The sequence below is a fragment of the Seriola dumerili genome, unplaced genomic scaffold (genome assembly GCF_002260705.1).
Source record: "Seriola dumerili isolate Sdu_G_001 unplaced genomic scaffold, Sdu_1.0 BDQW01000121.1, whole genome shotgun sequence".
Taxonomy (NCBI): domain Eukaryota; kingdom Metazoa; phylum Chordata; class Actinopteri; order Carangiformes; family Carangidae; genus Seriola; species Seriola dumerili.
Genome location: NW_019174376.1, coordinates 581,853 through 605,780, shown reverse-complemented (window position 1 = coordinate 605,780; position 23,928 = coordinate 581,853). Strand labels below are relative to the sequence as shown.

Below are 23,928 nucleotides of genomic sequence, written 5' to 3'. Positions count from 1 at the left end.
TGCATCATCTTTGGTTTACCAGCGCAGCGCAAGGGCTGGGACAATGCGGTGATGTAATTGAAGTCATTGACTACGTGAATGATTTGTGTCTGTGTAATCTATTTGAACAACATGGCAACGTCTACCAGCAGTATGACGGAGCGTGTGGAGCAACACGCGGCAAAAAAGGCTCGCACACGGTCCTCCAAAGTTTGGGAATACTTTAATCTTGACACCAGCAGTGCAGTAGTCTGCAGACTCTGCAAAGTGCATCTGGCATATCACTCTAGCACGACAGTCATGCACGAGCACATAAAGAGGAAACACCCTGGTGCAGCGAGGCAAATTGTTATATTAAATGACTAACTGGAAAATAATTGCAATAAAATTACTGTTAGGTTAATAAAAAAATAATCGTTAGATTAGTCGAATAATCGAAAAAATAATCGCTAGATTAATCATTTAAAGAATAATCATTTGGGACAGCCCTACAGGAGACAGACTGAGACAGAATGAGTGGGGCAGCCAAAGCTGACTGCTGATAGTAGGAACACTAGGGACTACATTGGTTGCTAGTAACCATTGATGACGAGAAATACAGAGAATTTCAAATTTGTTCGAATTGGTTTTTCAGTACAGATTGCTCTGGGCATCAGGTAACTGAACAGGTGGCCAAGCAGGTAGTTGGGCTCAGAGATGACGCCTTTTAAGTGGAACACATCCCAAGTCCCATCATGCATTTCTGTCTAGCCTCGGCCAAGAAACATTTATCAGTATGGTATCAGTGTATAGATGAGGTTAGTGCACAGGCGAGAGAATTGAAAGGTGCAGCACAGTTTTTCACGACATTAAGAGCACAGCCAGTCTGAATTTATGTAATTGTACACAGCTAGCCAAGTAAATGGTAATCTAATCATGTGTGGCGTTGTATGCAGTTCTGAAACTGGTTGTTTATTAACTTTTTCAGCAAATCTGAGAAGAATACATAAATTATGGTAATGAAAAATGACAGTTTTTGCATTTTATAACTTGTCTCTGATTTCTAAGCATTTCCACTTCCAAGAAATAATATTCTTAGATGTGCTCTACCTCTGTCGTTATCGTTTGCTGTCAGTTTAGTGTTAAGATCAGTTTCCTTTAGATTTGTGTTAATGGATTTACCTCACCCTGCATGTGTATGTGTTTCTGTGTATGTGTGTATGTTTCCCAGAGCCTGAAGGGACAGCTAAAGCTTCACTGTTGCGCACCACTGTCCCTGGCCTTTCTTTCTAAGCTCAAGCCGAGTCACGGCATCTCCAGCTTCTGCTTCCAGTCAGACAACAGCTCTGCAGCTCACTCCTCTCCAGTCATGATGACACCAAGCATGGTGCGGTGTCTGCCAGACTAATGGGGCCACAGCAAGAGATCTTCACCCACACCCAAACAGTAACTACAACCTGTGAAGAGTTTCTGAGAGTTGACAGCACAAAAACTCCATTCAGTCCTCCAAAATAATAATACAAAAGCATTTAGTGATGCATTTCACAAAATGGATTAAAATGTGTGATTTTGCGAGTGGGAGCCAACATAGACAAAAAAAAAGGCTGCTACAAAATCCACTGTCCATGGACTCCCATAAATACACTCTCAAACATGGTCTTCCAAAATTTCCTACCTGCGACTCCACATTCATACTGAATGATGTGAGGGTTGGCTCTGTACTGTGTATGCCTAGTGCGGTAAGCCTGTAGTCTGCATGTGATGCTCTGGAGCTTTGCCAGATAGCTGCATAAGGGAAGGGTGCTGCTCCTGTGATCATGCCAGGTGCTTGAGTGTTTGTCATCCTCAATACCAGCTGCTGGGCAGTTCAAGAAACAATCGGTCCATTAATGTTAACCCATATCTTCCTGCTGCTATTGCAAGGTATTGGTTGAGGCCCCAAAAACTGTCTGCAAGAAAACCAAAATCTCAATTCACAACAATGTACGACAACATCCATACTTCCTTTTTTTACACTTAACTATGCCTGGTCAAGGTCATTCGGTGAATTAAAGCATTTTTTAATGGACTGCTATCAGCTATACCCATTACAGTTACTTTCAAAATTGTAACCCACTGTGCTCCAGGTACACCAGCTGTACTAACAGAAGCCAGCAGTTCAATTAATGATATCCACACTGACTGGAAGCATCAGAGTGCCTCAGCAAACAGACCGATCCTTCTTAGATTAAACTGTCTTTCTTTGCCTCTGGCCCTAGGCCTGCCATTAACATGTGTCTTCAGTGATCCAATCACAAGTACATCAGTTCACACCTAGCATTAGAAAGTGTCTCCACATGCATCTCGAGTGACCACTTGCAATCGGATCTCACTTGCCTGAATAAACGTGTACACATTGTTGTTTTTAGCCAGTCTGACTGGACAGTTCCATTGTGAATGTGTGTGTGTGTGTGTGTGTGTGTGTGTGTGTGTGTGTGTGAGAGAGAGAGAGAGAGAGAGAGAGAGAGAGAGAGAGAGAGAGGCAAGGAGGGGTTGACTGAATCAATGCACCTGCATGCAGCTCTACACTGAAATAAGGTTTTAGCCATTTGAAATAGTAAAATATTTTGGGTTCATTATGAAACTGTGGCAGTACTAATTGGACTGCGACAGAGGACGTCAGTAGAGTAGGTGGTCCTTCAATGTGGCCCAGAACGCATTTATGTTCACACTGCTAATAGATTGTGGCCCAGACCACCTCCGAATGTGGTCAGAGTGATTGGACTTCAAATACTTTCTCAATGCATCTTGGGTGCATTCACACCCGTATCTAGAGCTGTCCACTTGTGATCAGATCACCCGAGACAGATATTAATGCTAGGTCTGAACAGGGCTTTTGATTTACTTCACAGTTGGACCATGCCTCTAAAAGTGTGTTGCAGACTGAAATGCATTTAAACTGTATTTTGTTCATGCAGGGGATGAAGAGAAACTGTTCTACTAATCTTTCTACTACAACAGTTCAACAGTGCCACTCCCACAAAATCTATAGCTTGTGAGGCAAGCAATTTTCTTAATCTAAAGCTATCTGCTGTCAAAAATACATAATCTAAACTGGAATAGTTTTTGTGATTTTAATATAGGAGTACATTAGTTAGTTTAGGTTTCCACTGTACAGCTGTATTGTGTAAAATGAACAGGTGAATCATAGCAGGGCGGAGGAGCTGTAGATCAGTGAGTTACCTGCGAAGATCTTATGGGAACATGCAATGCCAAATCAAGTTGTGACTAGCAGGTCTATAATGTCCAATATTAAAAAAAAAAAAAAACATTATACAGGAACTTGTACAGATAAAGATATTTATCACTTTATTAACTCAAATTGCACCATGTGTCTATAATGTAACTTTGATGCTTGGTGCAGAATGATGCAACACTTAGAAAACACTGCTTTATCAGTGCCTCTCCCGATTCATTGCTAGATACTACTTTTTACAAGTTTCTGCAGTCACAACACTTTCTGTATTTGGACATGTTTTTGCATTTGTCCTGAAATTGAAAAAAAGTTAAATGAATCATCCTTGTAATGTAATGGGCACAATTCAAATATTCTTTTTTTTAGAGTGATAGGATCATTTTAAACTGTAAATTAATTGACTGATATATTGATACAGCTTTTAGAGTTTTGGTGGTGTGTTTGACCAGAATTACTTTTAGAGCAACAATTTTTTCAGATACATACACCTTTTTGTATGATTTTGAATTTGTGGGTCTAAGTAGACATAGCACAATATTTTAATTCTACAAATATAAAAATCACCAATTATCAGAAAAATTAAGGGGAACAGGAGTGGCCTGTAAATTATTATCACTCGGCATACAACACTTAACACAACTGTTTACAAGCAATTGGTTATTCTTTCAACCCCATATTGAGTTGAGACTGAGGTCCTTTGGGTATTGCTGAGGAGAAGGCCATTAGGCTTTTAGTGCTACAGTCTGTGCTTGGTCTCACTGGGATTACCACAGACAACAGAGCAAGTGACAGGCATTAAGTAAACAAAATTACAGCAGCTGAGGAATTATTCTGTAACTTATTGCACAACACAGAAAGCCACACAATCAGTCAGCTCCTGACCTGGTAGATGAGAGTGTAAAGATGCAGTACTGGCAAATGTTTCAGACTGACACAGAAGAGGGTGATGATGCCATTCTACTGTAATAGGTTTGGACTCCAAGCTTCATACATAGTCAGATGATCTAAAGACATGGAAGGGAAAGGCCTTGAGCTAGTCTCAGATCTCAAATCTTGAGTTCATAGTGGACAGTGATTATGCCATAGAAATATAATCTAGTTACACAGTTTTTCATTACAGTTTATGAATGATGTGATCATCAATTATCCCTGGACTGAAAAAGTTCAGCTACAACCAATAAGTTGATGCTGCACATCTAGCAGGTCACCATGGGACGACACAGCATCTGCACTTCTCTGTGTATTTGCTCACCTTTACTAACATACAGGAAACAAACAAATACAGTTCTTCCCTACAACAAACAAGCTGAATAAGTAATTTTCTTCCTCTTTTGGTTTAGGATTCGCTTTTATACCTCAGGTCAGAACTGTGTAGTTCTGCTAATTGTTCTTGACCTAAGCAGAATACAATGCAACTACTATTTGATGTGCATCGGTCACATCTGGACAATTCTCCACTACTTTAGTGAAGTCGGTGCAAATACCAAGCCAGTGTATGGATACTACATACCAATAAAAACATACATGTAGATTTATTTAGGTGAAAGCTCAAATGCTTGTCCTCACATACCCCTGAAGTCCTTTTTTGTTTATGGAAACACTAATTACAAGAGCAGTGCAGACAACCTAATATCAGCGGGATAAGTGTAACTTTGGACAGCTGAGATCAGCATTTCTCATTAACCTTTGCATTTGAAAATGTTCTAGATAAAAGTCTAAAGTATCTATGCAATTACCTTGCCATGTTCTTTTCTAAAAATACACAAATTAAGTCTGCACTTATTTGTAGATGCCCATCAGAGCATTTTTTCCAAACCATGTTTCTGGCAAACAAAGTCCCCCAGAGGAATTAATTGGAGTAAAATGTGGCTGGTAAAAACAACCATTCCAAACAATCAGTTTAAAACATATAATCTGTCATTGCATTACGCTGATGCACACACAGCCTGATATGATGTAAAATGTCTATTCTATTCAAAACTTAAGGCTAGGAATCTGTGGCCTATAGTGGTCCCAAATTGTATCATTGGCAAGACCTACAATTTAAATCCCACATTGGGTGAAGTGCCAGAGATTGAAAAATCTATTCAATCATTACTGATGAAACAAAGAAAAATATTGATGTTTCATGTAATCCAAATTGCTTGCAAACTTTCTATTACCTTGTGAAATGTATCTGCTGAAGCAAGTCAGGCAAGTAAATTCAGTCTTCATTGTCTGCAGGCCAGTGCAAGTGGGGGATCTAATCAGGAGATGCAAAGTGCAGCACTCTAATTGCATCATTAGCTAAACCAATGACTCAGTCACAGTGACTTCAGCCTCACCCTCCCCCTACCCCTCCCTCTTCTGCCCCATCCAGAAATAGGGAGTCAAGCCTCAAGCTCTTTACTGTACAGCTGCTCAAGCAGAATAATTCTAACATGTTATGTGCAACAGCGCAAAATGTTAACGTTCCAGAAATATCCAACTGAAAAACATAGCATTAATGAGACTATGCTATACAACTGTCATCGAGACACTGTGTGAGCACTGATGTTCATCTTCCAGGGAATGGCAAAGATTAGTTCTGAATGTTGAAACACACAAATAAAACATATTGGCTCAGGCACACAATATAGTGATGTTGCCTCAACATGACAGACATGGCCCCATCTAAAATGTTGAAGACTGTCATAGGGCAAACAACTAGCCTGAACCTTATCATGGTGCACCCAGAGGTAATAGCCATGCACAGGTGCACACTCATGATTGTGATGATTTGGATCTTGATGTGATGTGATTTTAACAGTAAACAATGCCCTGTTGATGCACTGCAATGGGAACATAGCCTCGCAGTCTTTTTTTGGCTCACTTTTGTTTGGTTGTACAATGGTGGATGAAAAATCCACTTGAGTTGCCCTCCTACAGAATCTGGATGACCCCTGACTTGCTGTGGTACCGCATGCTTTGCTAAGAATGACTAAGAGGCGGTTTCCCAGCAATTGAGAAAAATGCAGCCTGCCAGAAAAGAACTTGCACTTTATTTCCTGTCTATGCAAAGTGAAAGAGGTGACACTAACACCTCCAGTTCTTCCTGTTTTATGTACTCAAATGAAAATGATGAGCATAATCTTGACAGGCCTCGTGGTGTCAATGAGGACAGCACTATGGTGAAGCCAATTCATGTTGCAAAATGCTGCTGCAGGCAGACAGGCTCCACACAGGTAGCTTCTTAAATTAATAAGACATAAAGTGCATGTCTTTATAAAAATAAGTCATTCTAAAGACAGCCATTATCGATATCGTGACCTTAACCTCGATATTAAGATATTCCCTCTTGTCATGTTTGTTTGCTAAAAAGATTTTTATGTTATTATATTGTCAGTTGCACGTGTTTAACAGCGCTTTTTCTTGCTGTCACGGAGGAGATGTCTTGGGCTGATGGAGGAATTAACCTGGCCTCTGCCGCACTGTATTAGCTACAGTCAGTGTATGCAGCACAATCTGACTGCGGCTGCTGCTGAGGATGGGGAGCTTCTGGGACTGACGTCTCCATGTCGGGTCACATCTGCAGAACGATCTCTCAGTGATAAGATACGGCTTTAGCCTGATTTCACTGTGTTTCTTGTGTGCTCAGTCTGAGAGCATCTTTGAATTGTGAAAATGGTAGTGAGCGTTATCTCGGGCTAATGTTATAACTCTGCCCGGTCAATTTGAGACGCTGATGCCAATCCATTATTCCATGAATTGCAGCGAACTTGAGGCTCACCACTCAGCACACTTAGCAGGCTAATCACGGCTTAACAAAAATGATTGCTAGGTTCAAACACCCACTCTTAAAATGATGCAACTAACACTTGTCCTTGTTGCTGTCGTGTTAGTAACAGACGGTAACGTTGTAATGTCAATTTCGATATCGTTAGTAGCTAGTTACCGTGATTAACGTTGCGTAAACTGCTTTGCCAACATTAAACAGCGAACATGAGAATATCTAAACGCTATTGAACCAATTTCGGAGGAACACTGTCGTTGATAAAAGTGTAAATAGCCCACACAACACTTCCAGTCTCTTACCTTTGTCGAAATCCGTCTCTTCCTTTTTGACTGTGAAGACCCTCTGGATTTTGTTGCTCTGACACAACTACCACGCGCTGCATGATAACCCCGCCCTCCTGGCTGCGGGCGAGCCGCTATTGGTCAGTTGGAATACAACTGCAGCCAGGTCGAGGCTTCTCATTGGCCAGCTCACCTGCCAATCTATTCGGATTCTGCTTCCCGCGTTCTAAGTAGCGCTCACAATACATTACATTATGCAGCCTATATTTAGGCGTCAACAACCACTGCAGGCATGTGAAAACAAGTCACAGTGACCTCCAGTATAAATATACAGTAGAGAAAGACAAACAGAGATTCGTCACATTAATGTTTTAATGACAAGTGAAACAATAAAGGCAATCAGAATAATGAGTAAGCATGTGGGAGAACTACAATGAAACAAAATCTATTTAATCTCATTTGGAAGTCCTGTGCAGTGACTATCTAGTTGTATTTCAGTGTTAAATAACACATGGTGCCTTTCATTGCTAACTAAGAAAGACTAGGGGAGGACACAGAAACATCTTTATGTCCCCTTGGGAGAGCGATTTGTCACTAGCAACTTTGACTACTTGTGCCAGCTACATTGGAGAAGCCGTTTCAGTAATGCCAGGCTTGTATGACGGGCAGTGCTGCTTGCAGGATGTAACTGAACACAGCTACATTCAGTCTTTAATAACAAGAGGAGCCTTGACTTGAGCTGCAACCTCAGCCCCCATAAGTTCCTCTACAATTGTCAGGGCAAACTCGAAACTGGTTCCTGGCCCACGGCTGGTGATGTAATGTCCATCCTTCTGTACTCGAGCCTCTGAATATTTATAGTGATCTAAAAAAAAAAAAAACACACAAAGAGCAATACCGTAAGGATAATCACAACATGAGAGCTACAAGCCTCAAGCTGAAAGCCAAACATGTTAGACACCACAGGGTACTATAAGCACTACCACATAGATAATCTATCACTATTTCAGCTGACCCAGTTCTAGTATGTTCTGTCAAATTCCTGCATCCGCTTTCACCTCTGAGTGGTGCGCTCTCCTCTACTGCATAGTGGCATGATTTTCTATAGGAGAGATAGAGCTAGTACAGCACCATCTACTGCCCTTTACAAAAAATTACAATTCCTTCTGTTTTGAATTAAAGTTAAAGCCACTAGCACTACATTTCAACATATCTTCCTGTTACCTCCAGTCATCATCTTCTCCTTCATGGCTGGATGTGTAGTGACTGTGCTGCCGTAGCCGATGCCATGTGCCAGAAGAGCAGTAGGACCTGCAGGAGAGCAAAGCTGCGTAAGGTTCGTTTAACAGCTTCCCCTTATAAAGTGACACTTCAGAACATGTTCTGTTGCTTGTTAGTCCAAGTTTTCATCTTTATGCAGTTTAAACAAAGGTTGCAGGAGTCAAAGGTAAAATACTGATGAATTTGACTTTAGGGACTGCAATTAGTATTGTACATGAATTATATCAATACAGAATATTTGATGACAACACTATGTCCTAAAGGTGTCCTCAACTATACCATTGTTTCTAAAAATATACACAGGCAGTATACAGTTTCAGCCTCTCTCCTCTGCACCACACTGGAAAGAGAGAAAAAAGGAGAGGCTCAAGGCATTGACTGCTGCTGCATTAACTTTGGCAGCATCCTAGCACTGCAGTGAGCTCCTCCAAAAACTGTTAATAAATAGAAAGGTATTGATTATGCTCCTTGGCTGTCTTCCCATACAGTCTAAAGATTACACTTTCCCCTGGCAGAACAGCAGTCTGCCAGTTAAAGCCAAGCTACTCTTGTTACAGCAAGTCCCCACCCAAAGGACGCCAGTCTGGCAGAGAGAGAGAGAGAACCAGAGCCAGACAGCAGGGCACACATGGAGAGAAGGATGATGATGATACCCATCTTTCTACCATCTGATCAATCTTGAAAATGATGTATTTGTATTTTGTGTACATGACCTTACATGCATGTAACAAATATTACCACAAAAAGAGAACTACACAATGGCTAACTTAACCTGCAACTTTTACACTTATTATTAATGTGGTTTTCAATCAAGCCCTTTTTGAACAGACCTTTTTCATATGTCATGATAACAATTTTCATGTTACGGAAGAATAATAAGTCTTGCCACTGGCCCTCTTGCTGGCAGGTTCATTAAACTGTATATTCCTGTGAGGATTTCAGTAATTTTCTAGGACACCCTTCAATCCACTTTGCCGCATTGGTCCCATGTCCTATTCAAAATGTCCTTCCAATGTCCTTTCTCTGCATACAGAGGCTGTCAAATAAAATGTCAGTGCTCATGGGTTCACTCAGGGACAGTTATTAATCAAACCCTCACCCTTTCATCTCGAATGCCAAAAGCGGGTCACAAATGGCCATAAATTAATGAAGCACATTGTTTGTTAACGGTGTGTATTTTTCAATATGTGGTTAAGGTGTGTGGTTTTAAGGGCACATCCAGTTACTAAAATACCAGAAAATCCTCCAGATTCAGTGCCATGTGCATTGAACCACTGCACCTTTTTTCTGTCCAAGATCTTTAATTCCAGTTGCGAGGAAATCCAAATCCCATTTACTGGCACAACAGTCGCTTGATATGTTCAAAACCAAAATATCACACCTTTAGCGTTGTTTCTAGGTAAAAATGTTTACGGGTCACACGGTAGTTTATATCACTAATTTGTCAAACTGGTTTGATTTATATGGAAAACATGAGCAGTATTTATTGCTCAATTACTTATGACAATGCTATTTTACTCAGAAAGCACCAGAATTAACGGCATTGTGTAGGTTGTGTAATTCACATGTACTTGAATAAAAGCACAACATGGTGGTCAAAAATGAGGTCATGTCATGTTTAAACTTTAACCCATAGAAAGGCATCACTATCAGATGCTGCTCCTGTAGAATTATGACTTTGGTTTGTTTTCTCAAACTGTACCTGCACAGATGGCTGCAATCAGGCCTTTTCTGCCATCTTGATCTTTCAGCACCTCTTTCACAGCAGGAGACTGCAAGAGAGCACAAAAACCAGATGCACCGTGAGCCATCTGCAGGCCATGTGACTGCACAGTGTGCCGACTAGGCTATAATCATGGAAACAACCTGGCAATCACTGTTTCCAACCACAGATGTATTAAACACAAACACTAACAATAATATCTAAACTAAACATGGTCTTCGCCAGATCTCATCTATCAGATGAGTTGGACTAAAATATTTCATCTTAGAATATTAAATAAGTTTTACTTATAAAAGAGTCCTTTATGTCATCCATGTAGTACAGAGGGATATGAAAATAATAGAGAATATTTCATAAGTGGACATTTTCGTGTACTCTCAATTCCAACACCCAAAATGTTTGTTTTTTTTGTTATTTTTTTAAAAGGATGCAAATATAATTAATGATGCTAAAAAAACATACATACACAGCACATAAAATATCATCTCTACTTGGTTCATTCTTCTCCACATTCATCCAATTTCTACACTCACTCATCTTCGCAGAGGGGCCAGAGCCAGTCCTATATTAATGAACATTTAACATGTGTTTATTTTTTTATTCAACTAAGAGTATAAAACAAAAAATATTAATTTACCATTATATGATAAAAATCCTCATATTTGAGAAACTAGAAACATATTCAATCCACTAACAATTATTTTCATTATCGATTAATCTGCTGATTATTGTTTCGATTACACTGGGTTACTTTTCTACCTCTGAAAGGGGGCACTGTGACAGAAAAAGTTTGGGCTACCATGGGGCTAGACCATGTGACTGGAACCCTAGAAGATCAAAACATGGAGAGACTGATCCATTTAGATGCAGTTTGTCTGAGTATTTCTCACCTCTGCCAGGTTCTGGGCCCCTGGCATTCCTCCTGGCAGAAGCACCACATCATAAGGACCCTGGGAAACAGACCATAATAGATGGAGACCGACAAGGTTTAACATTGCATAACACCAGACATCGTCTATTTGGCTGATGGAGCTTATCAAACTAAACATACACATACAATACAAAAAACAAATACTAATAAATAATAATAATAATAATAAATAATACGTCATGTGGCTCTGAAATCTTAAGTCTGGCTTTAATGACAATGTTAGAAGGTACAGTTATGTGCAAAACATTGGGAACTCCTGGGAAAATTACATTTTGTTGATTTTTGCAGTGAGAATTGGTAAATACAACCGCAGCAACAAACAGAGTTTAAAAATTTGCCTTCCTTTAAATGCTAATGCCATGTTACTTTTTATTACATGGACTTAGAAACCAGCAAAAAAAACAAACGAAAAAAAACCCAGTAATTGTGACATGTGCACAAGTTTGGCCACCCTGCTAAGTCAGTACTTAGTACTCCCCCTCTTTGGCAGATATCACAGCTTGCAAATGCTTGTTGTAGCCAGCTAAGAGTCTTTCTATTCTTGATTTATGAATTTTCACCCACGCTTCCTGCAGAGCTGAGATATTTTTAGCTTGTCTTGCACTAACAGCATGTTTAAGATCTACCCACAGATTTTCAGTGATTTTCAGGTCAGGCGACTCTGAGGGCCACTCCTGAGCTTGTGTTTCTTGAAGCAGTTCATGGTGGATTTTGAGGTCTGCTTTAGATCATTGTCCTGTTGTAGAAACCAGCCTCTTTTCAGCTTCAGTGTCTTGACTGACTGCAGGACATTTGGATTCAGAATTTGCTGATATTTAGTAGAATTCATTTCTAAACCTGTCTGTGCAATGTTTCCTGTCCTACTAGCTGCCACACAACCTCAAAGCTGAGTACTTCCACCCCACCCCACCCCATATTATACATACGTGATATATATTTATGCACATGCAACTTTGACTATTGATTTTTATCTATTTTTTTAAATCCATTAAATAAAAAGTAACATTTGAAGACAAACCTAAACAAAATATTTATTTTGCCCTATCTTTTGCATAAAACTGTAGCTACTGAGCCTAACCTGTTTGCTGGCATCCTCCAGGCTGGCATCAGGACAGATGACGACGTTTCTGCTGCACTGGACTGGCTCTTTGCCCGTCAGTCCTGCAACCGTCACTGCAATCTACAGGTTTGGGTGGGTAGTGAAGAAAAAAAAAAAGCACAGAATTAGCATAATTGCAAGACATTGCACCCTGTCTGCATATGGCTGACGGAGACTTTTATTTTGATAGATATCAAATGGCGGAGAGTTGCAATGGCGTTGGACTTTGACATTTAACTTGGCCCCTGTCTGCATTCACTTTAAAGGTTGTGAGTGCGTCAACAGTATCCCAAGCAGGTTATTAAATTCTAGCAAAAGATAAAAACTGTAAATAGTTAAATAGTAACTATTCCTCCTGTTAGTTCAACAGTTAGCAAGCTGATTCATGTTAACGCTACCCCCTTTACAAATGACGCTTATCGTTTCCACAGTGAAAGCTGTTGACACCAATAATACATTACAATGTGCATGACAGCGTTTTGGCCGGACTGAAGGGCTGGCTAAATTTAACCAAAGCCAGCTGGCTAAGTTGTGTTGTTCTGTGCTACCATTAGCTAGCTGACTGCTAACACACACAGCATTGCCATATAAAGTCTGCAGACGAGTTACAAACCCCAGCTCTGCGCATGATGTCCACAGGAATAACAGTTTCCATCTCCTCTGCACCTTTAGACAGGATTACTAATGCCCTCTTTCCTGCCATGGTTAGCTTGCAGTTCTGTTTCTAGCAGGTGCAAAGACGCTAACTCCAGTGTGCAACTCCCAGCAGGAACTAGAATACTCTGCAATGAGATTTTGACAGAAGCAGGGTTGCCAGGTTGGCCCCTACATCCCCCTTTCAAAGAGAGTTGTCCATTCTACTCTACCCATGTACACCCATAGCAACACACCTCAAGTACGATCTCTTATTGAAAGTGTCAAAACTAAAATGCACAGAGAACACAACAAACACAAAGAAACTACACTTACACTAACTGAGTACAAAGAGCAGATGCAATACATCTGCCCTCTGGATAGAAATAATACTGGAGGCTAAATTTCAAATTGGTAAATTAACTGCCTGGTTGCTGTACTGTGACAGCAATATCATTATCCAATACCATGAATTTGTTGATTTTGTTTTAAATTGTGCATTAGCTCATAATAAGAAGTATGTGGCGTGTTTACAAATACCTTTGCTTATTCAAAATGATCATTTTCAATTCATTTGTAGACAAATGTATGGCCACGACTTTTAACCTTTATGGCTTGCGACCCCTTAAGACAAAGCTATGTCTATTACAGCCTCTTGTCACAGTCTATGAGCTATGAACGAAGACATTTTCCCTCTCTGATTAATTTACTGGAATAAACCTTAGTGGCTTACATTGTTAAAATTATTTAATAATTCACAAGAAAAAAAAGGAAAAGATTAGAGGAAATTCTGACTTTGTGTTGCAGAGATATATTTGTCCTGCTTTCATATCCTGTTAATCATCTTGTCATACCTGTGATTTATCTCAGGTTGGAAACCATATTTACTCAAAGTCACAAATACGACACCCAGACTGACAAACAACACCTGCAAATTCAAAAAAGTAAATGTGTTAAGGGGATGTTTCCATGACAGTGTGCATTAGCTACTTTTCCACTAAGCACTATTTACAATGTTCATCTTTAGGCCCTAAGCAAGGAACATCAGTGGTACAGTAAATGCTGTATCTCATGCAGTCAAATCAATGTATGTGCACACTGAAAAAAAGAAACCTGCGTGCAGTATACCAACTAGCTTGCAGTCTAAAAAAAGAACTGCTTCTGGTGCTATTAAACACATACTAATATGGCAATAAAATGACCATTACTGTGTGGTATACTCCAGAAATGATTTTACAGTCAGTGATAGTTCAGCTGTTAGCAGTGCATTCTTTATTCCAGTAGGTGGTAGCATTAACCCAAGATTCAGCAAAGGATGTCAAAGGGAGCTAGAAAAAGAAGTCTACATTGAACACAAACGTTAACTGAATCCAAAGGTTAAATGTAACTTTGACATTCTGTAAACAATATGATTTTTTTTTTTTTTTTTTTTTTACAAATCCATGAACCCTGTTACTTAATCACAGTCTTATCATCGGAATGATTCAAGGTTAATTCAGACATGTAATGAATGAGGTTTTTAAAAACAACACCAGGCAGCAGGTCACTGAGGTCACCGAGTTCTGCAGCAAACTTCTGCAGCAAACTCTTAAGACAGTTAGGGAATCATATCCCAGTGTAAATCCGAGACTTAATGTGTGGGGCTTTAGTGTGCAGGCACCTATCCTAGTTAATGTGCCTCTGTGCATTCTGCTGCTGAGATTCACTTTCATATTTGTGCGTCAAACTAGAGCCCAGTGAAACGGCAGATTAGACAAAAGCGTAGGGGGTGCTGGCAGCAGGTTGTTTATTGCGTGCCTGTGAGTGAATCCAAGAGGCAGCGGTGATTACCAACATATGCAGCTGGGGATCAACTGAACCAGACCCGCGGTGGCACTCAGGCTAATTTCCATACATTAATTCACTTATATTAATTTACTAATTTCTTTCACTATGTAATCATAAAGTGCATGATCACACTGAGGACATGTTTCAAAGTGACTTGTGACACAAATGTAAGGAAGACAATTACTGTCTGAGACACTGAACACAAAAGGTCTAACCAACAACTGACAAATAGAATTATCTAACGGTTTGCAGGGGGTTTCATCTTATCGCGAGCAAGTTTGAAGTCTTTACAGTAAGATTTTTATACTTTTCAAAATGAATGAAAACAGTTTCCGAAAAACAATAAAACACATTCAAGGAGATGGTGGTTATTTCTGTATTTTTTTTTCTTTTTTTTGTCAACAAATCCATAAAAATGCTCAATAAATTCATCTTACTGAGAAGTCGTGCCTGGCTAGCCAAAGCCTTTTTATTGATTCCCATTTGTTGTAGACCTCCACTGTTTTAAACATACATTATGAGCCTCACTTGGACAGGGCGAAATGTTCCTTCCTTATGACGAACGTGGGCACTGTAGTTTATTTTTAAGGTAGTCCCATACACACTGTCCTTCTGCCATAAATGCGCACTAGTGCATATTAATCCACAGCTGAAAATAGTCCCCAACAAATACACCATTTACTTCTGTTTAAGTAAAATTTGCTAAAATCTATAGTGCATCACTGCTTTAGGAAATTTCTTTAAAAAAAACAACAAAAAAAACCCTATATATTTGTGATCCGTTTTATATCTTCAGTACAGGAAACAACAGGCTCCGGGCTGAGAACCACCGACAGGGTAGGGAGGTTGGAAAGTATTGAGAAACTAACAAACACATTTGGTCGATCTTTTTATGGGATTTGCTGACAATAGAAAAAACATCTAGAATAATGCCAAACTTATCTTTTTAAAAGTCTAAAACACTACAGCATTAGCTTTATGTGTAGATTTCAGGAAATTTGAAAGAAATTGCAAACTGGTATTACCCCTAAATGTGGCATGGCAACAAATGATCATTATGTGTGTGTATAAGTGTATGTTCTACTACTTGGTGAATGTGAGATTGGCCTGTGGAGTAAAAGGGTGCTCATCAGTGGATTCCTTTGCGTATTATTATTTCTCTTGTGGTCCCTCTTGCCTGCATCACCAGGCCTTGCTCTGCTTTATCTGGCCGTTCACAGAGGTCTGCTCGAAAACCTGAAGGGTTTCTGGAATCAAACCTCCGGGGAGATGAGAATACAGAAACATTTTTTTTTTTTTTTTATAAGACGGGGACAGAGGAAAAAGAAAATCCTCAAACTGAAATGAGGGAATTCCACAAATTACCGTTTGTCACAAAGTAATCCTGTTACTATTGCAAAGAATATGAAACGGTGTAAACATGGAAATAAACTGCCAATATGGATGTAGCTTACAAGCAGAGGCTCTGTTCAGTTGAGATATACAGCTGCAAACCCTGTTTCAGATCCCCAGTAAGGAAGAGTGCCACAATATTCAAAGTGGTTACAGAAAATTTGCTTCTACAGGGAGAGATTAAAATTTTCAGATGTTTTTTTCTTTCTATTTATTCTTTGCATTTCTACATTCCAACTCATTTTGTCCAACCCTTGTGCTCACCGGTTACTCTTCCCAGTCATCTAATGGCAGCGTTCAGGGCTTGCATTGCTGAAGTCAGAGAACTGATGAATATTTAGGAGCATTTTATCTTCCCATCTGTGCACAGGCTTTATCTTGTGTCTGCTTCACACATTGTAAGCCACTGAGTGCATGGGATGAGTGACAAGCATATAATCTTGATTGCATCTTGATGCTATTACCTTATGCTGCCAAGCGCTCAGGTGACAGCTGGGGGACAGTGAGGAGGTCTGGGGAGAAAAGGTGACATTGAATTTTATGCACCTGTGTCGGCAGCGAGCAGCCAGCAGCCACGCACAGACACAAGATGGCGCCAGCTGAGTGAGTTCAACTTTGTGCAGGGTAGTTCAAAAGCAAGGCCAACTGTCTGAGGACATTTTCAACAGCAATCTCTGCAAATAATGAAAAGAAAATAACACAAAAGTTGACTTTGTAAAGGCTGCAGCAAAAAGGCAATCAGATGTCTTTTCTGGAATCACAAGTTTTCAGATGTATAGCATGTATTGCTAACCAAACAGATAAACTGAACAAAGATACGTTTGGATGTATGTCCCAGCATTCATTAAACAATTTGTTTTAAATGCTTTATCCAAAATGAGATTCCTACAAATCCAACGCATGACAAATTGTTTTCAACCACAGAGGCAGTATTACAAATTAAGGCAGCACATTAATGTGTTGTTTAGATTATTGAGTATGTGTAACAACATGAACCAGAATTGCCTCACAGTCATTTCTGGTTGCAATAATCTGCCTATCCTCAAATTATGCCCCTACCCATATTATTTTACGGGGAGGGAGGGGGGGGGGCAAAAGTGACTCTCCTTTTTCTTTATTCTCCCTCTCTGTCTCAGTGAGTATCAGTTTGTTTTGCTCTCAGCTTGCGTCTATTAGATGCCTTAATGCTGTACAGCGTGGCCTATCTTCAAACAGGAATGCTGATGATACTGGCCCTGCAGCGGTGCTCCCCTCCCCACCCACCCCCCCACCCCCCTCATACAGCCCCAGCCCCGGCCTGCTCCTCTACACAGAGGGCAATAAAGACACAAGGAGGATTAGTGTTGTGTGCCTAACAAAGTGGTTGCCAGAGAGTGAGAGGGCCATGCCCATGGGCTCAACAGCAACCCTGCTCAGCTCCGCTCGGCTCTGTCGAGGTCCCCCCCTGCTTGGGCTTCCCTAAGGTCCGCTCTCTCTCAGGGAGCTCTGTGGATGTGTGATAGACTCTGAGTGGGTGAATTCATGTTGATGCTAAAGAGGCAGAGGACGCAGACAGATAATCCATGGCTTAAGCAGTGCTGTAGTAACTTTCCCCCCTTAAACAAGGGAACATATGTGCAAACAGTTAAATTTAATTCAACCACATACTCGCGCTGTGCATATTTTTCACTAAAGACTTTCCCACAGTGAACTCAGACAAAATTTCCAACTCTTGACTAGTGGGCGCTTGAAAATTGCCATCAATAAACCCATGATCATGTAGTTTAGCCTACACAGCAACCTGATGGTCCACAACAAGGGTTGTGCAGTGTCTTTCTGTGTTGATTTATCCCACTCACTGTCCAGTGGGAAAACATGGTTTGATACAGAGCGCAGGCAGGCTAAAGGCTGTACACTATGTTTATGGATATCTCTCTCACTGTAACCGGTGCGCTCACACAATTGGAACACCATATAATTGTACAAGTCTGATAAACAGAGGGGCTGTGGTCTTGTAAATGTTGTCACGTTAGATAGGAGTGTTACATCTGAGATTACTGTGGAGGAACATGTCTGTGGGCGCAGGCCTGCGAGGACAGTAGCCTCTGGTTTGATGGAGAGCCGTGTACAGGACAGGACAGGTGAACCAAACAGCTGCTACCCCCGTTTTTCCTTAAAAACCACAGCGTGACAGATCAGACCATGGCTCTCACACATAACGGCCCGCTTTTCACACGGTAGCTGTCTCAGGCCACGTTACACACGTCTTTTAGATGCTCCATTTTGTGCGTTGGGTAATGAAATTTGCGCTGGAGACCCCCAGAATATGCAGACATATGGTGGCTATTAATGCTCCCTTCTCCCTTTTCAGCTGCAGCCCTTTGCCCAACAGTAAGGTCCGTTCCCGCCTGTCTGTTTTGGGTCCTCCTCACTCCTCAAAAGCTGTTTGCCTTTTACCTCTGTCACGCCAACCAGGATTCACACAGCAGCATGAACTGCTGTGTCTAGAAGAAAGGCCAAGTTCTGTTAATACTTGGCTAAGTTTACATGTTCATTCACACTTGATTATGGGGGAAGCCCTGACTTCTGAATGGTTTCAGTATGGCAGAGAGGCAGAAAAAGGAAAGGGCTATCCTTTAAAAAGCAGATACACAATGGGAATCCAGAATGAAAGAGAAATGTTGTAATATTATTTCCAAAATTTAAGCTATTATTGTTCAGGAACTTATATTTTTAGTGTAAAAGAGAAACATAGTTGCAATTTTTTGAAAAAAAAAAAAAAACTTATGAGCTTATCATACGTTGTGTTTTTACTTCATGTATTTGCAACTCAGCAAAATTCATGGTGCAACAAATGAGGCAAAAAATTTTAATTCTGCTCAGGTTTTTCCCGCTCAGGCCTCTGAAATGATGGCGGCTGTATGCTTCATTCTTTGAACAATGTACCAAAGCAACTCTGAAAACTGATGGTAAAATATCCTTTTTCCCTTCCTTGGTAATGGAAACGGATGCTCAATAGTCTCCCTCTGCAAAGTATTATGGAGGTAAAAAGGCATGCAGGTGTAGTCTATTTTTACCTGCATAAGCCTTTATAGATTAACACAGTTTACCAGTCCCTGCTCAGCTTTTGGTTCACTATCCTAACTCTGAAATTAACCGGATTCCACTCACTTAATCCCTTACTTTTTATACAAATGCATACTGCATTATCTGACTTAATGTCTGAGACGTTTCCAAACAATTTTCCTTTAAAACTTCTTCGAATTGGTATGAAAACATTCCCACGAAAATGATGGTTTCTTTATTGTTGTCGAAGGGGATATTTGCAGCTTGGAGTGTAATTTTTCCGGGTTTTGGAGGAGACAAACTACCTATAAATAAATCCTATGCAATCTCAATTATGTCTGTTTTTTTTTTTTACCTCACTATTCCCACACTTTTGATTTCCACTTTAAAAGCAGAGTGATATACTCCTATGATTGGAAATGTTCAATGCACTTCTGGAAGAGGGTGCACTGTCCTGTGCAGATAAGGTTGCGAATGCAAGATCTGTCTCTCTGAAATAGAAGCCTGACAAACAGTGCTGTCTCTCCCAGACGCAGTGGGAGAGGAGTGTGCTCGGATGGGAGCCTTTGAGACCAGCCTTTTTAATATCGGCGCCGCTGTAACATCAGTAAGGTGACATTTCGGCAGCACCATCAAGATCCAACAGTGGCCATGCTGCTTCGACAATCAATTATCCATGCATAACATCCCACCAGTGTGTGCGACATGAATCAGTCCTGGACCAGGCTTCTCCTTTGCCTTGATTCTCAAGAAAAGAGAGACCTTTCATTCGACCCTTAAGAAAGAGAGAAATGCTCTGTGTGCTGATAAGGGAGTGAAGAGAGGAAAGTTATGAAAAAAAAACAGGCAAATCAGGGCTGATATTTATTTGCATTATCTTGAAAGGAGCTCAAATTGGTTTCATTCCGGTGACTGTGAATTGTGATCCAGAGAGCACAATGGCCATCTCCAAGCAGAAGCCAACGTTGCGATTGAACAGGCAGAATACATTCTTTGTATTGCTTGGTGGACTACAGGGAAGAATGCATATTATCTGTTGCCCAAGGAGAAGGAAATACATTTCACAGCACATATTGCTTGTATCAGTTTTTGAGACCAGTTTAGTTGTTATATGATTGTTATCAATGTAGTGGCTGTATGTAATTTACTTCCACAAATAACTGACATGAATGACATCTCCTCAGCCGACTTTTTTACTCCATGCCTGTCCTCCTTCGCTCAGAATAGCTTGTTCAAAATAGAGCGAATGGAGGGCATTTGAGGGAGCAAATAAATTCTGGTGTTCACATCAGCAGGCCCTGTAGGCCAAAAACCACCAGCACTGTAACATTAGACTTTATCATTGCTTACTCTGAAGTCTTTCTCATGTTTTTGTGTCTAATGGCAGCAAATAGAACTATAAGGGCATTGTGCTGTCTTGCAACAAGCTTGTGGTGAAAAGTGGGATTTCTTCTTCTGTCTCCTCTGATGGCTGCGCAACACATATATCTTGTGGTAATCAGATCGTACTGAGTTTTAAGTTCAGCCTACATCTAAAAATGTATGACAACTGTGTTAAGTGTAAGATTTCGGGTGCTGAAACCTCACAGTAAGTGAAGTCAGAGTCAGAGGACCTAGTTTGGCGCAGCAGTCTACTCCCTGAACCCACAAGCTCTCTCTAGTGTTTGACAAACAGCACCATTCCCCCGCTCGCCTTCATTTCCATCTGTATGCTATCACTTGGCTGTCAGCGGCCGGATTGGCCTGTAGTTCGCAGGATGAAAGGGAGGGAGATCCTGTTGAGTGAATAATCTTGCCAGTTTACAGAAGAGAGTGGATGTCAACTTGACAGACTGTGAGTAGCACACAGATTTGGGATTCATGGGCAATCCCATAGTCCCTTTAAGTCCGGACGTGTGAATGTGAAATCAATAGTACATCCATACAACAGTTTGTTTGCTGGACCCTGGAACGTTTTGTTATGAAAATAAGAGTCATGGATCGTCACCTTACGGATTGAGGACACAGAGAAGGGGACTATAAACATGGGATTTCAGCATGAAAATCCTGATCCTTTTTTTTTTTTTTATTACTGTAAATGAAAGCACGCACTATTCAAATGCATCTATTTATCAGTACAATGTAGTTTAAAAACAAGAAGCCAGTACAAATGAGCAGGTACAGTGTTAGTGTTAATATGAAATCTCTTGTGTGTAAGATTTCTAATTATATTCCCTGTGAATGGGTTTTTTTTAATTACCATATTCACCTGTGCTGCTTTAAATCAGAAGTGTCACATGCTGAAGGTAAAGCTCGCCAATTGAAACATCCCCTCTATACACTCCCTATACAAACCACTTCAAACCTCAGACACTATGTCACCATGATCTGTATCACAGCAGATATTCAATAGACTTCAGTGGCACCTTTACAGACATATATGCATCACCGTGTACATATAACATAGCTGTCTGGGTTGGCACCGCCATCATGCCCTGCTGTTTATTTGATATGCAAAGGAGTGCTGTGGAGCAGCTCCACGGTCTCTGCTAAAGTACTTTACTCCTCACATAACCCAAAGTGGCAGCAGCAGCATCAGGATGAGCTCCAAGAGCGAGGTGGCTCCCTCTCAGTAATTTATAATGCACTTAACTCCTCTACCCTGTTGATTGTCTGCATTACCAAGAATCAAACACGAGGCAAAACAAATAAAAAATGCCACTTTTTATTCAGGTTTAACATCGTCGAAAGCACAAGTCTTTCATTACGTTCCCGCTCATTCACATCAGGGTCTGTGTGGAACAGAAACAGGGATTACGGTGGCAAAGGAAAACCACTTCAAACTGCTTCCACAAACACCATCAAAGAAAAAGCCTGGGTGAAAAAGAACGAAGAGAGGAAAAATAAACATAAAATGTGTCAGTTAAAGCGTGGTTGAATTCAACAAAGTTTGGAAAAAAGCCAGAAATATCGTTATTGAAAAGACTACAGCCCTGTTAGATTTCACTGCAGGGACCCTCACCACACCCTTCATGCCATTATGACAAGACTCAGCCTTCCCAGAATACTGTGCTGCTGCTCCAAGCGCAGACACCAGCCTGCAGTCCATACGACTGCCCAATCGCTTGGGGTGGAGACCATTATTAAATGTGCTCTGTGGAGGGCCTGCAGGTAGCTCCCAGGATCAGACACAGGGAGAGCAAGAGGGGGCTGTTTGGCTTAAGTGTTTTTTATTAGGATAGATGGAGGCCTAAGCTCCGTAACAGAGCTTCAGCCCTTTCTCCCAGACGGGGACCCACTTTCCCTTCTCACTCCACGCAGGCCCATATCAAAACACCGGCCCCTCACAGACATGCCGCACAAAAATGGCATGTTCTCTTTTTTCACTTGGCTCAGCTTTCTCCCTGTCAAAATACAAACGCTCTGTGATGGAATTCTGCAATTTCCTTTATCATCTGCAACAAGGCCATTTCGCAACTGTTAAACCCATAATTATTGTCACTGAAAACAAAACTGCGCAGGTAGGATAGATGAGGAGACCACGTGAGTCCATGCAATGTGTATTCAGTGTAAAATTAATGACATACTTATGAGAACTTCTTAGACTCTGTTGTAGGCGCCTATCGGGTGTCTGAACCCTGAACCCCAATGCAAGAAATACTGTAAGCAACTCTGCCAAATTTGAGTTTTGGCTCCACCCCTGCTCTATATTTTTCACACAATGCTGCAGCTCATATTAGAGCCAGCTGGCCCGATGACATAACTTCCTCCCGCAGTTGTAATGATATGGTGACATGAACATGTGTAAGCCTGCTTTTACACTGCCCATCACTGACACCAGAACAACCCGAACATCTGCTCTGAACAAGGACAGTAAGTCGGGGATGAAGTCTGCCCGCAAACACCTTAATTTGATGACCAGGACCAGTTGTTAAAAATCTCTTTGATGGAAAAAACTTTACATGAACTGTACAATAACTTGCGCACAGCACATGTGGTAATGTTACAGCAGTTTTATATGTATTAACCATCTTTGTGTTATGAGAAGGAAAATTTCTTTCTCTATCTATAAAACGCAATCAAAAGTATGAAGAAGTATTTTATAGAGGATTTTACCTTGTGTTGACCCTGCTGTTGTCATCAGAGGAATGCAGTGAACCCAGAAAAAAACATTCCCATCTGGCTTGCCATCACTCCAACTGCTGCTGTTATTCGTGTGGGAACTACAATGGTCTCCACTGGGCACAGAGAAGGAGGAATAGAAGGAGAGAAGGATGGATTCAGTTGAAAGATCCAGCTGTTAGACCATCCAAACCCTGGGAAAGTCTGATATTGTTTTTAATATATGGGTGAGCCCATCAGCCTGACTTATAAAGCCTCCTAAAAAAAATGTAGGGAACAGGTGGAGGGGGAAGCTTGGCAAAGGGTGAAAAAGGCCGAATGCCAGGTCAGTTCTCACTGCCAACATTATGGGTTGCTTTGAACCCTTTTTTTTTTTTTTTTTTTTTTAAAAACCCTCCCGCAATGCAGTAAATCACTTTTATCTTGTTAATTTTTCCATGTTCTCCTTTTAAAAGCTATTCTTTTCACCAATTATTTATCCGCCGTAAATTTCACCACATTTTATCACATGCTCTGTAAGTTGTTTGCAGTAGTTTGCGTTTGTATAGGCAGGTAGATGTGAAAAGAAAAAAACAAATAGTTCCAAAGATTTAATGTGGTGCAATGCGGGTGAGGACTGTACAGCAGTGTGTATATTGACTTCTCTGTTTCTGTAATGTTTCATTGAA

The 23,928-nt window shown here is 40.7% G+C and overlaps 2 protein-coding genes across 2 annotated transcripts in view; both read right to left on the bottom strand.

The window, feature by feature from the left end:
* Positions 1-7,301, bottom strand: part of LOC111224011 (voltage-gated potassium channel subunit beta-2) — an 80,694-nt gene extending 73,393 nt beyond the window's left edge. Inside the window, exon 1 of the mRNA XM_022748360.1 lies at positions 7,247-7,301. The gene's annotated coding sequence lies outside the window, so the exon portion shown is untranslated. The remainder of the gene's footprint in view (positions 1-7,246) is intronic.
* A 285-nt stretch (positions 7,302-7,586) lies between these two features.
* Positions 7,587-13,048, bottom strand: park7 (Parkinsonism associated deglycase). Its single transcript, XM_022748311.1, has 6 exons — positions 12,876-13,048; positions 12,242-12,343; positions 11,123-11,182; positions 10,212-10,281; positions 8,453-8,539; positions 7,587-8,093 (listed from the first exon to the last, which is right to left on the bottom strand). Exons 1-6 carry the CDS (start codon positions 12,963-12,965, stop codon positions 7,933-7,935), a joined length of 570 nt encoding a protein of 189 aa, XP_022604032.1. The 5' UTR covers positions 12,966-13,048; the 3' UTR covers positions 7,587-7,932.
* Positions 13,049-23,928: the final 10,880 nt, after the last annotated feature.

Excerpts from the sequence above, each read along its gene's own strand:
- park7 (XM_022748311.1), bottom strand. The coding sequence starts at position 12,965 with ATGGCAGGAAAGAGGGCATTAGTAATCCTGTCTAAAGGTGCAGAGGAG. Across the intron at positions 12,344-12,875 it reads ACATCATGCGCAGAGCTGGG|ATTGCAGTGACGGTTGCAGG; the intron begins GTTTGTAACTCG and ends CCAAACCTGTAG. Across the intron at positions 8,094-8,452 it reads GGAGAAGATGATGACTGGAG|ATCACTATAAATATTCAGAG; the intron begins GTAACAGGAAGA and ends TTTTTTTTTTAG.